Source organism: Cyrtonyx montezumae, unplaced genomic scaffold (assembly GCF_038088225.1).
Source record: "Cyrtonyx montezumae isolate F1298 unplaced genomic scaffold, pur_monq_1.0 scaffold_8, whole genome shotgun sequence".
Classification (NCBI taxonomy): domain Eukaryota; kingdom Metazoa; phylum Chordata; class Aves; order Galliformes; family Odontophoridae; genus Cyrtonyx; species Cyrtonyx montezumae.
This window is the reverse complement of record NW_027072089.1, coordinates 110,996,123-111,013,438: the sequence shown is the minus strand read 5'-3', so window position 1 is coordinate 111,013,438 and position 17,316 is coordinate 110,996,123. Positions and strand designations below refer to the sequence as shown.

The 17,316-nt window shown below is 45.6% G+C and overlaps 1 protein-coding gene across 1 annotated transcript in view; it reads right to left on the bottom strand.

Moving 5' to 3' along the window:
- The window catches only part of JAZF1 (JAZF zinc finger 1), a 171,164-nt gene extending 156,898 nt beyond the window's left edge, over nt 1–14,266 (bottom strand). Inside the window, exon 1 of the mRNA XM_065752935.1 lies at nt 14,033–14,266. Within this exon, the coding sequence (XP_065609007.1) occupies nt 14,033–14,147 (115 nt within the window). The 5' untranslated portion in view covers nt 14,148–14,266. The remainder of the gene's footprint in view (nt 1–14,032) is intronic.
- Between the last annotated feature and the right edge of the window lie 3,050 nt (nt 14,267–17,316).

The following is a 17,316-nucleotide window of genomic DNA, read 5'->3' as shown; positions in this document are numbered from 1 at the left end:
CCAACTGGAAGAAGCAGTATTTTCTTCCAGCCAGGTAAACTCGCACCACTTAGAAGATCCCTCACCAGCTATTTTGTTGGTAGGAAACCTTTTACTCATCCTGCAGAGTAGATGTGGCATCACACAATCAGCTAGCAGAAAACAAGGAGAAAACGACTAAGACACTTCACCTTCATCTGCCTGAGGATCAACACAACACAACAATATTTAAGATGTGACCACTGCACAGCAGGGACATCACCTGAAAGCAGACCTCCTCTGCCAGGCTGTAATACACTTTGAGGTTCAAACTATACAATACAGAGTAGTACAACATATTGCACTTTGCTGAAATAAAGGGCAGCCAGTATGCTGTCTCAGACATTCGTAAAATTGAAGTCTTACCTTCCATCAACTTCTGGTAAAGGTCACTGAGCTTACATTCTGCTTTTAGTGAGAATGATAGAGTAGCCTGAGTTGAAAAGGACCTCAAAGATCACCTAGTTTCAACCTGCCTGCTGTGGGCAGGGTCACCAACCACTAGAACAGACTGCCCAGAGCCACATCCAGCCTTGCCTTGAATGCTTCCAGGGATGGGGCATCCACAGCCTCTCTGTGTAACCTGTTCCAGTGCATCACCACTATCTGAGTGAAAAACCTCCTCCTAATATCTAACCTAAATCTCCCCATCTTAGTTTAAAACCATTTCCACTTGTCCTATCACTATCAACTCATTTCAATAGTCATTCCCCCTCCTGTTTACATGCTCCCTTCAAATACTAGAAGGCCACAATGAGGTTTTCCCAAAGCCTTCTCTTCTCCAATCTAAACAAGCCCAGTTCCCTCAACCTTTCCTCACAGGAGAGGTGCTCCAGCCTTCTGATCATCTTAGTGGCCCTACTACAAATCCATTCCAAGAGCTCTGTGTCTTTCTTGTACTGGGGGCCCCAGGTCTGGATGTAGTACTCAGATGGGGCCTCACAAGAACTGAGTAGACAGGGACAACCACCTCTCTTTCCCTGCTGGCCACCCTTTTTTTTAGTGCAACCCAGGATATAGTTAGCCCTCCAGGCTGCAAGTGCACAATGCTGACTCATGTCCAGTTTCTTGTCCACCAGGACCCCAAAGTCCTTTTCTACAGGGCTTCTCTCCAGGAGTTCTTTCCCCAATCTATATAAATACCTGGGATTTCTCCAGCCCAAATGCAAGACCTTGCACTTGGCCTTGTTTAACCTCATTAGGCACACACGGGCTCACTTCTCCAGCCAGTCCAGGACACTCTGGATGGCTTCCCTTCCCTCCAGTGCATCAACTGCACCACTCAGCTTGGTGTCATCTGCAAATCTGCTGACAGTGCACTTGAAAAGTAAAAAAAAACAAAAAAACAATCACCTTGCTTTTCCAAACACTGTGTTCTTGAAAGAACAGGAAAACGTATGTAATAGCTGACTAGGAGATGGCTTACTTCTTCATCAGCAGTGTTTCTGGGCACATAGTGAGCAGCTTTCTTCCCATGCTGTAAACCAGTTCTTTACACCCTATCCTTTGGACCAAACATTCAGTCTTCAGTATTCCAAGCAGCAAAACCAAGCAAAGATATTCTCGAGAAGATGAAGTTCTGCTTCAGAATGAAAGTATGGATGCAAGTCATCTACATCCAGAAGATTAATGCTACTCTCAGGAAGTTTGATGAAGTGAATTAATAAAAAAATAAATAAATAGTACCTAGACAGGTCAACTGCAGAAGAGAAGAACTTAAAAACCAGGAGGAATACCAACAGCTTGAGAAAAAAAGATATATAACCTAACCTAAAGAGATGACCTAATGTGTGGAGGTTTGTACTAACACAATCAAAAGGGGCAGGTTCAAAGTAAATTGCTCGTGAGAGCAGTGTACTGAGGATACTTTAGGCATGTTTTTAAGAATCTAAGTCAAATATACATGTCAGACTACAGACTGAGCATTCACCGCTAAAACACATCAGCAGAAAGTGGGCTGATAGATAGATAGACAGACAGATAGATAGGCAGGCCTGGGTTGAAAAGGACCTGAAAATCACCTGGTTTCAACTGAAGACATCTCTGACTGGAAAGAAAAATCCTGGTTTCTATTCAATCAGGTAACTGCACAGCCTCTGGGATTCCAAAACTCCAGTCAAGACCTCTCGCTAAAGAGCTCATTAAAAATATAATAAAAATTTTGAAAAGCTGACTTGTCTTTTGTAACATGATGGAAAGCACAACAAGGCAGCAGGGCAGCAAGGTCCCAAGTCACACAGATGCAACAGCAGCGGGTGCAGAAAAAAAAGGAAATAAACTGTTTACCTTCAGAAAGCTTGTAAGGTCCTCAGCTAAGCAGGGATCTCCAGATAAGATCCCTCACCTCCACTGCCAACCCTTAAATGAAGTGTGGGAAGGCACAGATCCTGGCTCCAGCCCTTGCACGCACCTGAGCTCCCCTGGGTTGGCCCTGCTTTCCCACTAGGTGCTCAACTACTGGTTCAAGCCATGACTCAGCATTTCCACTACAGCCTTCACAAACTTCCATTCCTTGCTTCAACTTCAAACGTCTTTCTCTTTAAGCCTTGTTATACTCCACTTCTTTGCTTCCTCCAGCAGGAAGTGTGAAAAATCAGGAAAGACGTTAGGCATCAGTAAAGAATTGAGTCAATATATGCAGTCTGGTTTCTTCTTGACTCTGAAACTTGGGATTTCGGCATTAGTCCTTCAGCTCGAGAGATCAATATCACAAACTCAGTGAAGACGGAAAAGGAACCTTCTGTGTTTAGAGGGGTCAGTACAAACACGGGGTTCTTATCAGTACAAATAAATTGTATCATACTATTATATTTGTGTAAGCATTCTGTTCCTAAGCTGTACTTGCACCACAGAGTATAAAAAATAAATAAATCAGAACAATGAGTATTCACAAGAAAAGAAAGCTTTGAGTTTTTACACGATGGAGTGATTCCACAGTTCCGGGACAAAGGAGCAACAACTGTGACAGAAAAGCTGCAACTCTGATGGAGAAAAATAAACCACTTGCCTGCAGAACAACAGAAGAAGAGAACAGTCAGAAGGGTTAACAACAGGTGAGCACCGACACAGGCTGGAGATGTTTTGCAAAGCAACACCCAAGAGCGAGCAATTTATGATCTACCTAAAAATCCTAAACCACACACCTACCAACCTTAGTACAAAATACATGGCAGGCCTTTTTTTGGTGAATGTTTATTACACACAGGACAAACCACTTTGTGTCACCAAGAGCCAAAATCTGTGGTCTGTGTTTGAGTGTACTGAAACAACCAAATACAACTGCTCTTCAAAAGCTGAACACTGCATGAACAGATCATATATGGACAGCACTAGGTAGGTGTGGGATTCATCAGTCTTTCACCCGACAGAGCTTGACAGATTAAAAAAAAGGTGACAGGAGTGAAGCTGAATCTTCCTAGGTTAGGAAACAAAGCCAGGAAATTAACAGAAAGGTCTGCCTTTGTTCCAGGTGTCAACACATACACAAGACTTTTCAAATTGTATTTTAAATTCCACCCTACCCACCAGTATGCACAGGTTTTTTGGGGTTTTTTTTGATGTTGTGAAAGGATGACTTATCCCACACAACTACTCCCAAAATGCAAGTATGGGAAGGTTTTTTCTTCTTACCTCTGCAGATCACTATCCTCTGTCAATATGCCAACTACAAACTAAACATGTGGGCTGCTTCAACCACTTCTCCCCAGTTCTCACTTTTCATCAAAGCATCTAGTTGGTCTTCAGTAAAAACTAATATTTTAAAATGACACCTGCAAAATAATCAACATTATTATTGCACCTAATTACTGATACAAGTCTAATAGAACAAAATGACTGCATAATAAACACTGCTATGACAACACATACCAGCACTGTCTAGAACATCCTATACTCAGTTCCATGCCACAGCTCTAGCCATACACCACAGAAAGTTACAAATAAATAATAGTATGCCTCAAACATTTCTGCACACCTGCTGCTACACAATGTGCATAAGCAAAATGAGTGTTTGAGCTCAGCGTCAGTCCCAGCAATATGAAAATCGCAGTAGAGCTAAAATCCACCAGGTAAAGGTAGCTCAAAAGTAATTTCTTCTGAAGAGTGATTAAAATCCACCCAGTTGATATTAATATACAACAATGCAATCAAAATTATCTACACAAGGTAAGAGCAACAAATACCTTTTCCCCACCCTGGGCATTCAGTTATCATCTCACACTGTTAACAAGATGTGCTTGCAGGCTCTTAATACTCACCTGGCCCTGAAGCTGGCTCAGTGAGCCATGAGAACTCCTTGGCATGTAACTATGTTCCAGATCATCATGTCCAATGCAGACTTTATTTCCCCCTCTGAATCTAGTCTAAAGATCACCCTGGCAATTGCCTCAAGATAACTGTCAGCAAAAATGGGTTATTTGTTCTGTTCTGAAAACAAAATCGCACCAGAATTGCCAGTGAGAAAGGGATCATTCTGAGCAGCTGAAATGAGAACAAGATATTAGATCTGGATAACTGATTCTCTGGATAGCTGCCCTAGGACAGGGAACAATATCTGGAACTACACTGTTCAGCATAAATGCTGAAGATAAAAAGCGTGAGGACACAGCATCTACATTTCCCACCTACAGTAGCATTTACGTTGCTCAGGATTATTCAGTCTATTAAAGAGATTTTCTGATATGTAAGGAAGCTGACGTATTACCAATGCTAGGACTGCATGGGAAAAGTTCTAAGCACAGGTAGAAAGCCTTCCTAAAGTACAGAAAGATCCACAGTGCTCTGCACTGAGATGATTAAACTCCGGCTCCATAGCATAAAGCAGCACACTCCTGAGCCACCACTGTGCTCTCATTGCTGTGGAGATGTTCTGCTGCCCTTCCATAAATCCATCTTATTAGTTAACTCATTAAACAAGTCAGGAAGTTACTGTAATATGGCCTAAATGAATCTGTAGGTGCAGTCATTTGGTGGTTTATATAGAACTCTATAGCATTTACTTAAGCATCCCCCCCTATTCTCATCTTAAAAAGTTAATATAATGAAGCCATAAAACTTGCTCAGCAGACATCCCATTAAATGGGATAAGCAGGAAGAAAAGCTCCCTCGACCAAACTGAAATAGAGATGAGTGGTTTATTCACTTATTTACTGCAGAACTAGGACCTTAACAGCTCTCAGAGCATCCAGGTGACCCAGTGCAACATCCAGCGATGCCTGAGAGGCAGCAGACACTCCTCTGCCAGTTACAGGGGCTGCAGCACTGCTCCAACAGATTGCCAGAAAAAGATGCAAGCTTTCTGGTCTCCCCACAAGTTTGTCACTAAATTTACTAGAATCAAAGTCAGTACTTTAACTGAATACAAAAGGAAACAGGAAGCATGGGCTGACCTCTAATGATTTGGTAACTGTGAATAAGCAAGCATCCAAAGTCTTCACCAAGCCCTGAAGTGAACTCCCATAACACTCAACGTGTGTGCTGATGAAAACACACGAAATTACAATTGCAGCAAAAAGAAGGGAGTGAAGTGATGACATAAGGCTTTGTTCATGGAATGCTACAGCCATCCAGCACAACACGGGGCTAAGTTCAAATTCACATACCCATGCCAGTTTCAGATAGCAGTGAAATTGGATCCCTGGTGTCCTTAAATGCATCACCCTCCGAATTCTGTGTTACAGCTCCACTTACAGCTCCTGCCTGGGTAACTTCAAGAAATGATGATGACTACAGTACAAGTTACTGAAGACATAATACTTCACAGCTACCTGCTGCCACAGCATGCTCAGATATTCAGCAGTTCTGTTTTCTTTCAGTCAATATTTACTATTCATCAAAATATGTTGGGGAAAAAAAAGAAAATATCTTCACGAGGAACAGAAACATTTGCAGACTGATGAAGTGTGAAAAGTACGCCTGGGGAAGAAGAAAGAAAAAAGTAGGGGGAACCTCAGAAGTGTCTGAATACTTTCTAAATAAAAAAAACATTCTGATGGAGCAGTTTTAGAAACAGCAATGTTTCTAAATGAAAGGGCTCAGCATTTCACAAAAATATCACTAATAAAACTTTAAAAATTTTTTAATTTAAGCTTGACTTCAAATCCCACTACTTTTACCACCTAACTGATAAAATCCATTTACACTAATACATTTTATTCCCAATTCATCCTAATATTAAGATGTTACAGCTGTATTTCAGTCAATTTACTGAGGCCTCACCTGGATTACTGTGCCTAGTTCTGGGCTCCCAGGTACAAAAAAGACAGGTATCTCCTTGAAACAGTCCAGCAGAGGGCTACAAAGATGATAAAGGGCCTGAAGCACCTCTCTTATGAGGAAAGGCTGAGAGACCTGGGGCTGTTCAGCCTTGAGAAAAGAAGGCTCAGAGGGCATCTGATCCACATCTATAAATATCTGAGGAGTGGGAGGCAAAGGGACGAGGCTGGACTCTTCTCAGCAGTGTGTGGTGATAGAATGAGGGGAAATGGCCACAAACTGGAGCAGAGGAAGTTCTGCACAAATGTGTGTGGGAACTTCTTCCCAGTGCAGTGACGGAGCAGTGGCACAGCTGCACAGAGAGGTGGTGGAGTCTCCTTCTCTGGAGACGTTCCAGAGCCGCCTGGACGCCTACCTGTGCAACCTGGGCTAGGGAGCTGCTTTGGCAGGGGGCTGGACTCTGTGATCTCTGGAGGTCCCTTCCAACCCCTACAGTTCTGTGATTCTGTTATTTTAAACAAAACTCAACAGTAATAATATACTACAGTTTGAGCAGTCATCAGAGACAAACAGCACTGCAGCCTCCTTCATGAAGAAATCCATTCCTTCTCCTTGTCACAGCACATATAGTTGAGTCCTAAGAACATGGGGAGAAAAATGCAAAAATCACTACCAAAGGAAGGCATTAGACCAGAATACTGCTTCAGCCTCTCAAAACGAAAGGAACATATTAAAATAATAATAAAGTTATTATTACACGTAACAAAGTACTTGCAAATGCCTTGGTGTACTTAGAAACTGAGAACAGTACAGGTTGCTTAATTTTAATTGTGAATGATTATTCACAGATCCTTAAAACCAAGCATCTTTTTTGTTAATTGCAGCTAATGTATCAAACCCATTCTTCAATTACCAATGTTCCAAATTTATCCTAAAAATCTTTGCCTCTGCTTTCCTCAAAGTGTACATAGCTGCTATCTACTTTGATTTTTATCATCCAAATTTTGAATTACTGGTGTTTACTAGAGACAATAAAATTAGTTCTCAGTGAAGCACAGTTCAAGAAAAAGAATAAAGAAAAAAACCCACATCCAGAAGTAAGAAGTACATTTAAAGCAGCTGGCCTCCAGTGCTTATTTGTTTTGCATGGAAGTATTCTGCAGCTTGACACAAAATATTTCTGATTACTTGTTTATGTTTGTACCGTATCATATTGGAGGAAGGGATGGGAAAAGAATTTGCCTCTGAATTAGACAGGCACGTTCCCTCATCTTTTAGCATCACCTCTTCCTCTAATTATTTTACTACTCCCATCCTTAACTCTTCACATTTTCCAAGAAAAGATTAAGTAGGAAAATAGAATTCAGTAAGTAGCTACCTGATTATTTAGCATTTCTCATGAGGACTTACAAGGACTGCTCAGCCACAGAAACATTCTCGCACACACTGAAGAGCAGACACTACAATCACTATACATTTTCACCCAAAGACAAGCATGCTTTACACCAGCAGAGTATAACACAAGCACTGCAGGTTACCTGGTGTTTCTTTGGCGTGTTTCATTAGCTGATTCATATTTGATTGTATCTGTTATTGTACAAGATGAGCAGAGTGAAAGCTGGTGACCAGCAACAGACCTCACCCAAAGCCACTCAAGAAGGCAAAGAAAGTACTCCCAATGACTTTATACAAAGCCTTCAATCTTAAAAAGGAAAAATATTAAATTAAAATATAAAACACATTACCAGATGTTTGTTTTCAGCCCTTTCTTCCAATAACATATATGACTGAAACTTTAAGCCATGAACACATTTAATGCGTTAGCCTCTCCGTGTAATTGGTAACCTCAGAACAGGAACATATTTTACGTCACAGAAGTATCAAAAATCATGTTTTAGTTGAAGCTTAATAGCAATCTAATTTACCTCCAGGTGATTAATTTAATCCAGACTTTTGTTATAAACATTGCATTTATCACAATTTAAATTCAAACTCAAAAAGTAAAGGAAACCAGATCTCAAAATGGCAATAAATCCTCAAACCTGCTTTTCTCAAGATTAAGAGCGGGGGGGGGGAAATGCTCATCAGAACCACTGGTCACAGAAGACTTGACTTAAGATAGAAACACTTCCCTGAAACAAAACAGTTTTTCTCACCACACCAACTTGCAAAGCATTGTCCTTTGAACACGCATCCCTCCACATTGCTGGGAAATGCATTTTGCATAAAGAACAGAAAATACAGCTGGACAGAAGTTTAAATTAAGATAAACATAGCTACAATTAGGTCAGCTTAGTTGTTTTCTATGAACAATAATTGGTACTACTGCTGAGGTAATTGAGTAATTGTTCATTTATTTTGCAAGTCCATACAGTCACACACATTAGGTAGCATGAGGGTGTGCCCAGGTCTGTCCCTCAGGTTTCAGGTACTGGACAAAGTACCCCACATACTACTCTACCTTACTTCCTCAGGACCAATGTTTTCATCCACAAAAACATTCCCTCATGCCCTGAAGGGCAGACAAGATAGCAGCCATTTTTTATTTTCTCCCAAAGACTAACTCATACAGTTGTTGCATTGCTTGCTGTATAAAAAGCCTCAGGATAAGATCTACCTCTTCTTCAAAACAGCAACTCCCAACTCCAAATGTTAATTTATACATCAAGCAAAATGCTAAAAAGGACTTGTATGAAATAACTACTTGGATCACGTTCATGCACTTCTGAAGAGTTCCACTTAAACCAAACAAAACGTTTACAGATGTGTTTGCTAGGCTTTCCATACACACTTAGCATGCGTACTCATTCTCACTGCTCGCATGTAAAGGGGTCGCACCTTTTGATGCCTGCTTTGCATAGCATTCTGTGAGCTCCAATACAGGAGCTGTCATTCACAGCCCACTGCACTTTACCACATATGCTGGTGGTGGGCAACACAGGAGAAGGGAACAGAGCACACACCTCAGCAGCACCAAACGCTATTTTTGCATGTGCTCACGGCCAGCTTGCAACTCAACATCTTATGGCAAAAGTAAGGACATGAGCCAACTTTTACTGGCATTTCTAAGAAAACGTTGAAAGGGGCAACTTTAAGCAAGCTACACCCATTCAGCCAACAGACTATGAAACCACCTGAGCTCCTTGCTCTGGAGTTTGGCCCCCAGACTGCAGGTAAACCCACTGAAGGCCACAAAGTTAGCCCCAGACACAGAAATTCAGAAGCCTCTCTCCCCCTTCCTATGATCTGAACTTCCCAGATGGGCAGTACTTGGCATGCAAGTGTTTGGTCCACCTTAAACAACTATTATTTGTTGAAGAAGCTGAATTTTTCTTGCTAATTTTCATACTTGGGAAAACAGCTGCCTGGGCTGTCACAACAAGTACTGGTTTTGCAGGACTCATTGTACTTCTGTGGAACCAGTCAACTTTGATGAAAAGCACCATAGCTCTCAGCTCTAACAGCAAAGGCTTATATACCAATACCTCACTAGAAGGCATTCAACATTCTTACAAAGTTATGATGATGTGCAGCTACAGCAGATCATCTCAGTTTGTGTGACTATTCTGTACGCAGATGGGTGGATTCTTCCCCCCTTCAAGATCTACTAGCCATTTCAGGGCAATACAATTGCCAAACTCCAACTCCAATAACCACACAATGGCTTAGGGTGGAAAGGACCTTTAAGATCACCTAATTCCAACCCCCTGCCATGGACAGGGCTGGCACTCTTTAGATCAGGATGCCCAGGGCCTCATCCAACCCTGGCCTTGAGCACCTCCAAGATGGACATCCACCGCTTCTCTAGGCAAGCTGTTCCAGTGCCCATTGTATGTTCAGGCACTCATTTAATTCATTCATTCCCTCAGCCCTTCGCAGGAGAAGTAGTAGGATCCAGAGCCATTGAGATGCACAGGTGAGTGTATAGCATGTTAGTTATTACCATGGAACAAGTGAACACATGCTGACTGATACAAGCAACAACACTTGCACATGCGATTAAAAATACCTACCTATAAACGCAAGCCACTTGTTTTTTTTAATTATGTTGTCAAAATCTGATTTAGTGATTCAGTTCACTTTAGTGATGGGTATAGCTAGAATAAATTTTACATGGAGACCTAGCTTCAAGGATCTAGTGGGCAGCATCCCTGCCCATGGTGGTGGGGTTGGAACACATGATCTTTAAGGTCCCTTCCAACCAAAGCCATTCTATGATACCACGATCATATGTATGTTTGCATGCATGACCTAAAGGATGCAGTTCAGCTACAAGCAGATTGATAAAAAAATCAAATCACAGGTGAAATAAAACCAAAAACTAAAGCATGTAGCTTTCTGAACTTCTGAGAACAGCTGATAAGGCCCCAGAAGATCACTTCTACCAAGTAAAGACTTCCTCACATTACTCCTCAGTGAAAACAACTGTCTTAAGTCTATCCTATAACATGAACCCAGCAAACAGCAGTAAATCAGGCCTTTTGCTCCCACCCTAGCAACATCAGAGAAGTAAACCAGCAAACCAGCAAGAGACCAGAGCAGACAAAAACCAAGAGGCAGAGTGACTGCCTATTAAGGCAGACTAACAGGCCCCATTCTTGGCACGCTTGCTGAGAAGGTGGCAGCACTTCAGACTGCACAGACAATATGCTGGTAGAAAAAGCTCCCAGAAAAGCATCATAAAAATTACTAATCAATGGTTTTGAATCAATGTCCACTTTCAGCTGTGAGCCATATAAAATGCAAAATGAGCACTTTTATAGTCAGTGCTGCTGCAGAGTTACAGGAGTTCCTCTTGCAGAACATGTTCTCGCTGCAGAGGACACCGATAGGGCCTTTGGGAAGTCCCAAGAGCTATGGTCCCAAATTAGCCTAACTATTTTCAGTGCAACAGAATACATAAATGTAATAATTCAATGCAAAAACCAGAGACCAAAGAAGTCAATATGCTGATGGTCATCAGCACCATCTCATATTTGAATGTTTCATCCGATACACCCAACTCTGCCAAGCTACCAGCACCAATCTTCTTTTTTAATGCACTGGTCATTTACCAGGTGGTCCAAAGGATGTTAGTAAGAGGAGAGAAAAACACAAAAATACACAGACACAAAAAAAACCACAAACACTACTGCACACTGATCTACTTTATTATCATATCATTACTCATGAATGTTGTTACAAGTAAGGAAAGGAACAGCAGAAACTAAATACATCCTGTCCTTGGAATGCCATGAGTCCTTACAGTAAGTCGAGCTGTACTGGCGAGGCTGATGGAAAAGATCCCTGGGTAAGGACTTGTTCCCATCTCTTCAGGGACAACATATCTCTGAAAAATGACCAACTTCTCACCAGCACTCTTGCTGATAGAGCTCCCACTCTACTGCATGCACTGCAGCAACTGAGTCTACATGCAGAGACCATCATGAGCCTGATGCCATGAAGGTGTCCCACGGAGCTGTTCACAGCATCAGGCTCATTATCTGCAGCATGACAACATTTACCTTGCAACCTCCCACTTCACTTTGAAGTAACAAAGGGAAATAATCAAGTTTTCTTTATTCTCATAGCACACCTGGAACATCCCTAGCAAGCTATGTTTTATATGGCACGTCACTCTGCTCTGTATGCAGAAACTGCAGTTAATTTTTAATGTGACAAATGTTGGTGCACGTTTTTAGACATATGTGACAGAAAACATAGGACTCCGCTTGCACCAGACTCACGGAGAAAGCAGGTGCAACACAAGCTCCTATCTGGAGGTTTCCTCCTTCGCTCTGAGGCTGCTTTTGGAAACACTAATCGCTTTCTGGAAGAATCTGCACCGGGTTAGTTTTGGGCTCTGATCCCTCAGGCTGCTCCAGGAGCCTAAAACATGCATCTACTTGCACAGCTGATGCCTGGAGGTGAGAACTGAGATCCACTCTGGCCTTATAGGCACAACTTCCTACTGATCTGTCAGGCCTTTGATGAAGGTGAGCAGCACAACATACCTGCATCTTCTACGCTTGAGCAGGTTGCCTTTACCTTACTGCCACGTGGAGGGGAAACGTTAAAGCACAAGCAGCCTCGTGCCATTTTCCACCACTCTGCACTCCATCAGATGCACATGTGACATCACATGGGCAAAGCTTTAGCTCTGTATACTCCAAGCACTGGCAAACAACATTTTAAGTGCAAGCATACGCGCTGAACCTGTAGTACTTTCTTAACTCTGAGACAAGAAAGTAAGTAAGGAATATTAAATACACAGCGTTTAAGGAACTGAAGCATTTCAGCGTGAAGTTATCCTGTGCACAGAGGAGCCGGAGAGCTGCTGACCTCAGATTACAGTCCACGTGGCTCTATCTGTCCTGACACCCTGTGGGCTGTAGCACTGCTGGGCTGATAACCACCGGAGAGACACAAGATGACTTGCCAGCTTTCACTTTGGGTCACTGTTTCCCCTGAACTTTTCTCTTGTGATGCACGGTGCAGGGAAAGCTTGGCAACTGAGATTCAGCAGAAAACCCCCAAAGCCAGAGCAGAATCACAACTCGCAGCAGGCAGAGTCATAAATTACAGAGCTGTGGTGTGCGGTTTTGTTACCTCATGTTCAACACGATGGTAATTACGAGCCGCACACCTTCCATCTCCCTGACACACCGCACTGCATTAACGCTACACTTACTACCTAAATGTCTCTGATTTTTCATTCACTCAGGCCTGCTTATTGAAATTAAGGCTGAAACGTGCACCGGTTCCATCATTTCACAGCAGCGTGCTATTTCCTTATGCTTTCACTGCAGCCCGCTGGCGCTTAAAACTTCTGTATTTTCTGCCCCGTCTGGGGCAGCTCAAACGCTGCAGCTTCTAGAAACGAAGCAACACGGGGAAGTCGCCTGAAACTCCAGGCGACACCTGCCGGGGCAGAGCCGCCGGCGGCCCACGGGACACGCGGGGCGATGCTCCGCCAGCGCCCGTACCCGGCGCCGCGCTCCACGCGGGCACGCCTGGGGCCTAGCGGCGGCCCGCACAAAGTTGGCGTGCACGGCCGCAGCGCAGCGCAGCGCCGCCCGCACTGCCGAGGGGCGGCCCGCCGGGCCCTGCGCACGCTCGCTCCCTCCCTCCCTCCCCGCCGCCCGCCCACGAGGCACCGTCCTCGCCGGGAAGGCACTGACGAGTCATCGCCCCGCCGCCCGCAGGCCACGCCGGCGCGGCGGGACGGAGCCACGAGCAGAGAGCGGGGCGAGCCTACAGGTGACGGCTCGGGCTCCGCGGCGGATGGCAGAGGGTCCCGGCTCCGCCGCTCCACGCGCCCGCCCGCAGCCGTCCCCCCCTCTCCCCCCCGGCGCCTCCCGCGCGGCCGGGCTGCGGCGGGCGAGCCGTGCTCCGCCACACCTAGCAACAGCGCTGACAGGACGCAGCGCGGCGGCGGCGGGAGGAGGAAGCGGAATGGCTGCCGCCGCCGCCGCCGCGGTTCCCTCCCTCCCTCTCTCCCTCCCCGGAGCCCTGACAGCCAGAGCCGGGGCGGAAGCAGCAGGCGGCGCGCTGCGTCCGTCCTCCTCCCTCTCCTCCTCCTCCTCCGGCTCTCCGCGCTGCCCGCTGCCAACGCGAACTAACTCCCCTCGCCGCGCCCGGCGGGCTGCACGCGCCCACACCCACCGCGCGGCCGCCTCCCCCCGCCGGCCCCTCCACGGCGCCCGCGGGACCGCTCCGCGCCCGCCCGCTCCCGGCGGTGGCGGCCGCCGCCCCCCCGGCTCCCGCTGCACCTTGTGCCGCCGCACACGCGGCCGTGCCCTGCCCTGCCCCGGGCGCTCACCGATGTGGTTGTCCTCGATGTGCTCGATGAGCTCCGCCAGGGTCGGGAAGTGCAGCCCGCAGCCCCCGAACCTGCAGGCGTTGGAGAAGAAGGAGGCGGCGGCGATGCCTGTCATGGTGTTACATCGAGATCCCCCCGCCGTGCCGTGCCTGCTCTGCCAGGGCCGGCGGCGGGGCGGGGAGAGGCGGGAGCAGGGGGGGGAACGGGACGGAGCGAGAGATGGGGAGAGAGCGAGGTGGGGGTGGGGAGAAGAGGAGGAGGAGGAGGAGGTGGCGGCGGCGTCGTCGGGAGCGGCGGAGGGGAGGGCCAGGCTGGGTGGGGGGAGATGAGGCAGCCGCAGCTGGGAGGAGGGACCAGCGCTGCTCCGTAACAGCTGTGCAGGGCACCGCGCTCCGCGCCCGCCGCTGGACTGGGTTGGGGGGGGCTGCAGCCACCGCCGCCGGGGGACACCCGCCCGGGATCGGCGCGGGGGCGGCGGAAGCGGCGGCGCGGAGCCGAGGGCGGGGAGCCCAGGGCGCGCTCGGCCGCCAACTTTCCCCCCCCTCGAGGGGCGCCGAGGTGAGGGAGCGGGCTGCGGCGGAGCGCTCCGCACAGAGCCGCCACCTCAGCCGCATCGCCAAGCGCAGGGAGAGCTCGGCCGGAGTCACGCAGCCGGGCGGCCGAGGGGAGCCGAGGCCGCCGGACCCGGCGCTCACCTGCGCGGGGCCTGGGGCACCTGCGGGCGGGCCAGGCCTCGGCGGGCCGCGAGGTGCCCGGGGGATGCGCCGGCCCGGCACGGCCCGTGGGCTCGGGGAGCGATGCGAGGACGGCACCGCGCTCCTGAAACCTATTTTGACTTTTTTTTTGTCTCCGGAAAGCTATTCAGCGGAGAGGCTGTCTGATTAATTGATTTTAATGAAGGTCTCCCTAGGCTCAAATTCACAGACAGCTTTATTTAAAATGAAAAGGAAAAAAAAAGAAGTGAGCATGCTTGTCAGGAAGGCTCTTTTTTTTTCTTTTTTCTTTTGCCCCGCTCCAGTTCTATTATCATTTTTATCTATATTTATACAGTCCTGCAATGTTACTAATGATTTGGAGCAAAAGTGTAATAAAAAAAAGCCCTCAAAATCTCATAGAGCACTGTTAATTGTACAGACATAAATAACCGCGCTGATCCTGCTGACGGTTAACGGCCTCAGACTGTTCTCAGCGCTATACAATTAAGCACGTGCATAAGAACAAGCTGAACCCACATCTGTTTTGTTAACTGTATTGCAGGTGGAGATGTTCCTGACATTGCTGCAGGAGCTGAGGAGTAGCTGAGCCTGAAAATGCAGTAGGATGATCAGTGGATGGAAAATGAGCATTTGCCCGCTTCTGAACAACAAAGAAAGTGTGAATAATCATCTTGGTTTAAGTTCATAGTGTCCTGTGTATCATAAATCCCACCAGTGGTGGTGACAGAGCCTAATGGTGGTGACAAAACAAGCTTTATCTTTTAGGTTAAGTTATTTTTTTGTACGCATATTTTTTTACATGTGCTTTTTTTTTTTTTGTGATAGTTCCTCTCTTCCAATTGTATTTTTCTTAATGTTTTCTCTTAGCACAATTACAAACCCTATTTTTCAGAAACAAACAAACAAAAAAACTAGCAAGTGAAGAAACCTTTTACTTCAACTCGCACCCTTTGCAAGCAGAGTTTGCAGATAGACTTGAGATGTTGAAACACAGAATTGCTAACAATATTGTGCCACTTCTGGTGGGTGCAGGTGGAAACAGGTGACAGGCACATGGTGGTCCTTGGGACGTTGTCAGGGTTAATGGCTGTAATGGAAATGCTGAGTCACAGCTTGAAGCAGTGATTGAGCAGCTGGTGGGAAGGCAGGGCCAACCCAGGGGAGCTCAGGTGCAAGCAGTGCACTTAAGTGACTGGAAGGGATGGAGCCAGCATCCACCCCTTCCCAGACCTTATTTAAGGGTTGGCAGGGGAGGTGGGGATCTCTTCGGCGATCCTTGTGTGTTTGAGGCCTTCTGAAGGTAAGCAGCTTGGTATTGGACATCTCATTTGATCCACTAGGTTTGAGAAAAAGTACTTTGCAAGTAACTGTTCTTTTAATTTCTCAGCTATCTTTTTGTTTTCATAGAGTCTTTGTTACAAAGAGTTAACTTGGCAGAGGAATTTTCTTTTTGTAAGACTGGTCCTGCAACCTTGCACAAGATGTTGGGAATAACACTGAGTATGTGCCCATGTGGTCAAGGCATAAAGTAACAAATGGCATGTCAGGGAGAGTTAATATGGTAAGAAGCATCTTCTTTGAGAAGCTGCTGTGCTGGAAGCTAATTGGTATAGTCAAATGTGTAGGTCTTTTTAAACATGAAGCATTTTTGAGAAGTCTGGGTCCTCTGCATTGTTAAGATCAAGACTGCAGATTTTGTACTTTTCTTTGCCCGTTAACAGGCACTGCCTCAGTGTAGATCAACCGGCATAAATCAAAGATAATCTTGATTTCCCACCTTAGGGATTTTCTCTGAATGTATATTAACTATAAGAATGTCACAACTATAAGAATGGCTGAACTACAGTGTTCAACAGCTGCAGGAATGTGTCCGTTATGAAATGATACCATGATGGACCTTAGTTTGGTGTCGATGACTTTTAGTGTCTACTGATGGAATGCCTGCCACCTACAAAGAAGTCAGAGTAGGTTTGTAGTAATCAAGTAATCATAGAATGGTTTGGCTTGGAAGGGACCTTTAAGATCATTAAGTTCTAACTCCCCTGCTGTAGGCAGGGATAGTAAACATGCATAGTTAACCACCTGCTTAGAATAGGCATCATGATTGCTCTCTGATGTGTGAACTCAGCTGTAAATCTTCTCATTCCTTGTTTGTAAAATTCTCTGGCTTTTTGAGACTTTTTGAGCTAGGGAGAGTACTTAGCTCTTGCAGAAGTTGAGCTGGAGAGTCAGGAGCTACTCAGTATCCCATAGAATAAAGATTCAAGTAGGTGTATTTTTTTGTAATCGTTCTTCCCACTCCATAGGGTCTGAATTTGTATATATTCAGCTTTAATGGTTTCACTATAAGTTGATAGCTAAGCCATTTCACTTTTTCCCCCGACGATTTAGGCATTTGAATCATTTTCCATGTATTTTTGTGTGTTTATTTATTTAATTCTGGAATGTCTGGAGAGTTTTCTTCCTAGTACAGTTAAGGGCCCTCTGGCCTTTGTTGTAGTGTCAAGACAAGAGGTTCATGACATAGGCATGAGCAACCTCAATTAAGTTTGTCCCAGCTTCAATTAC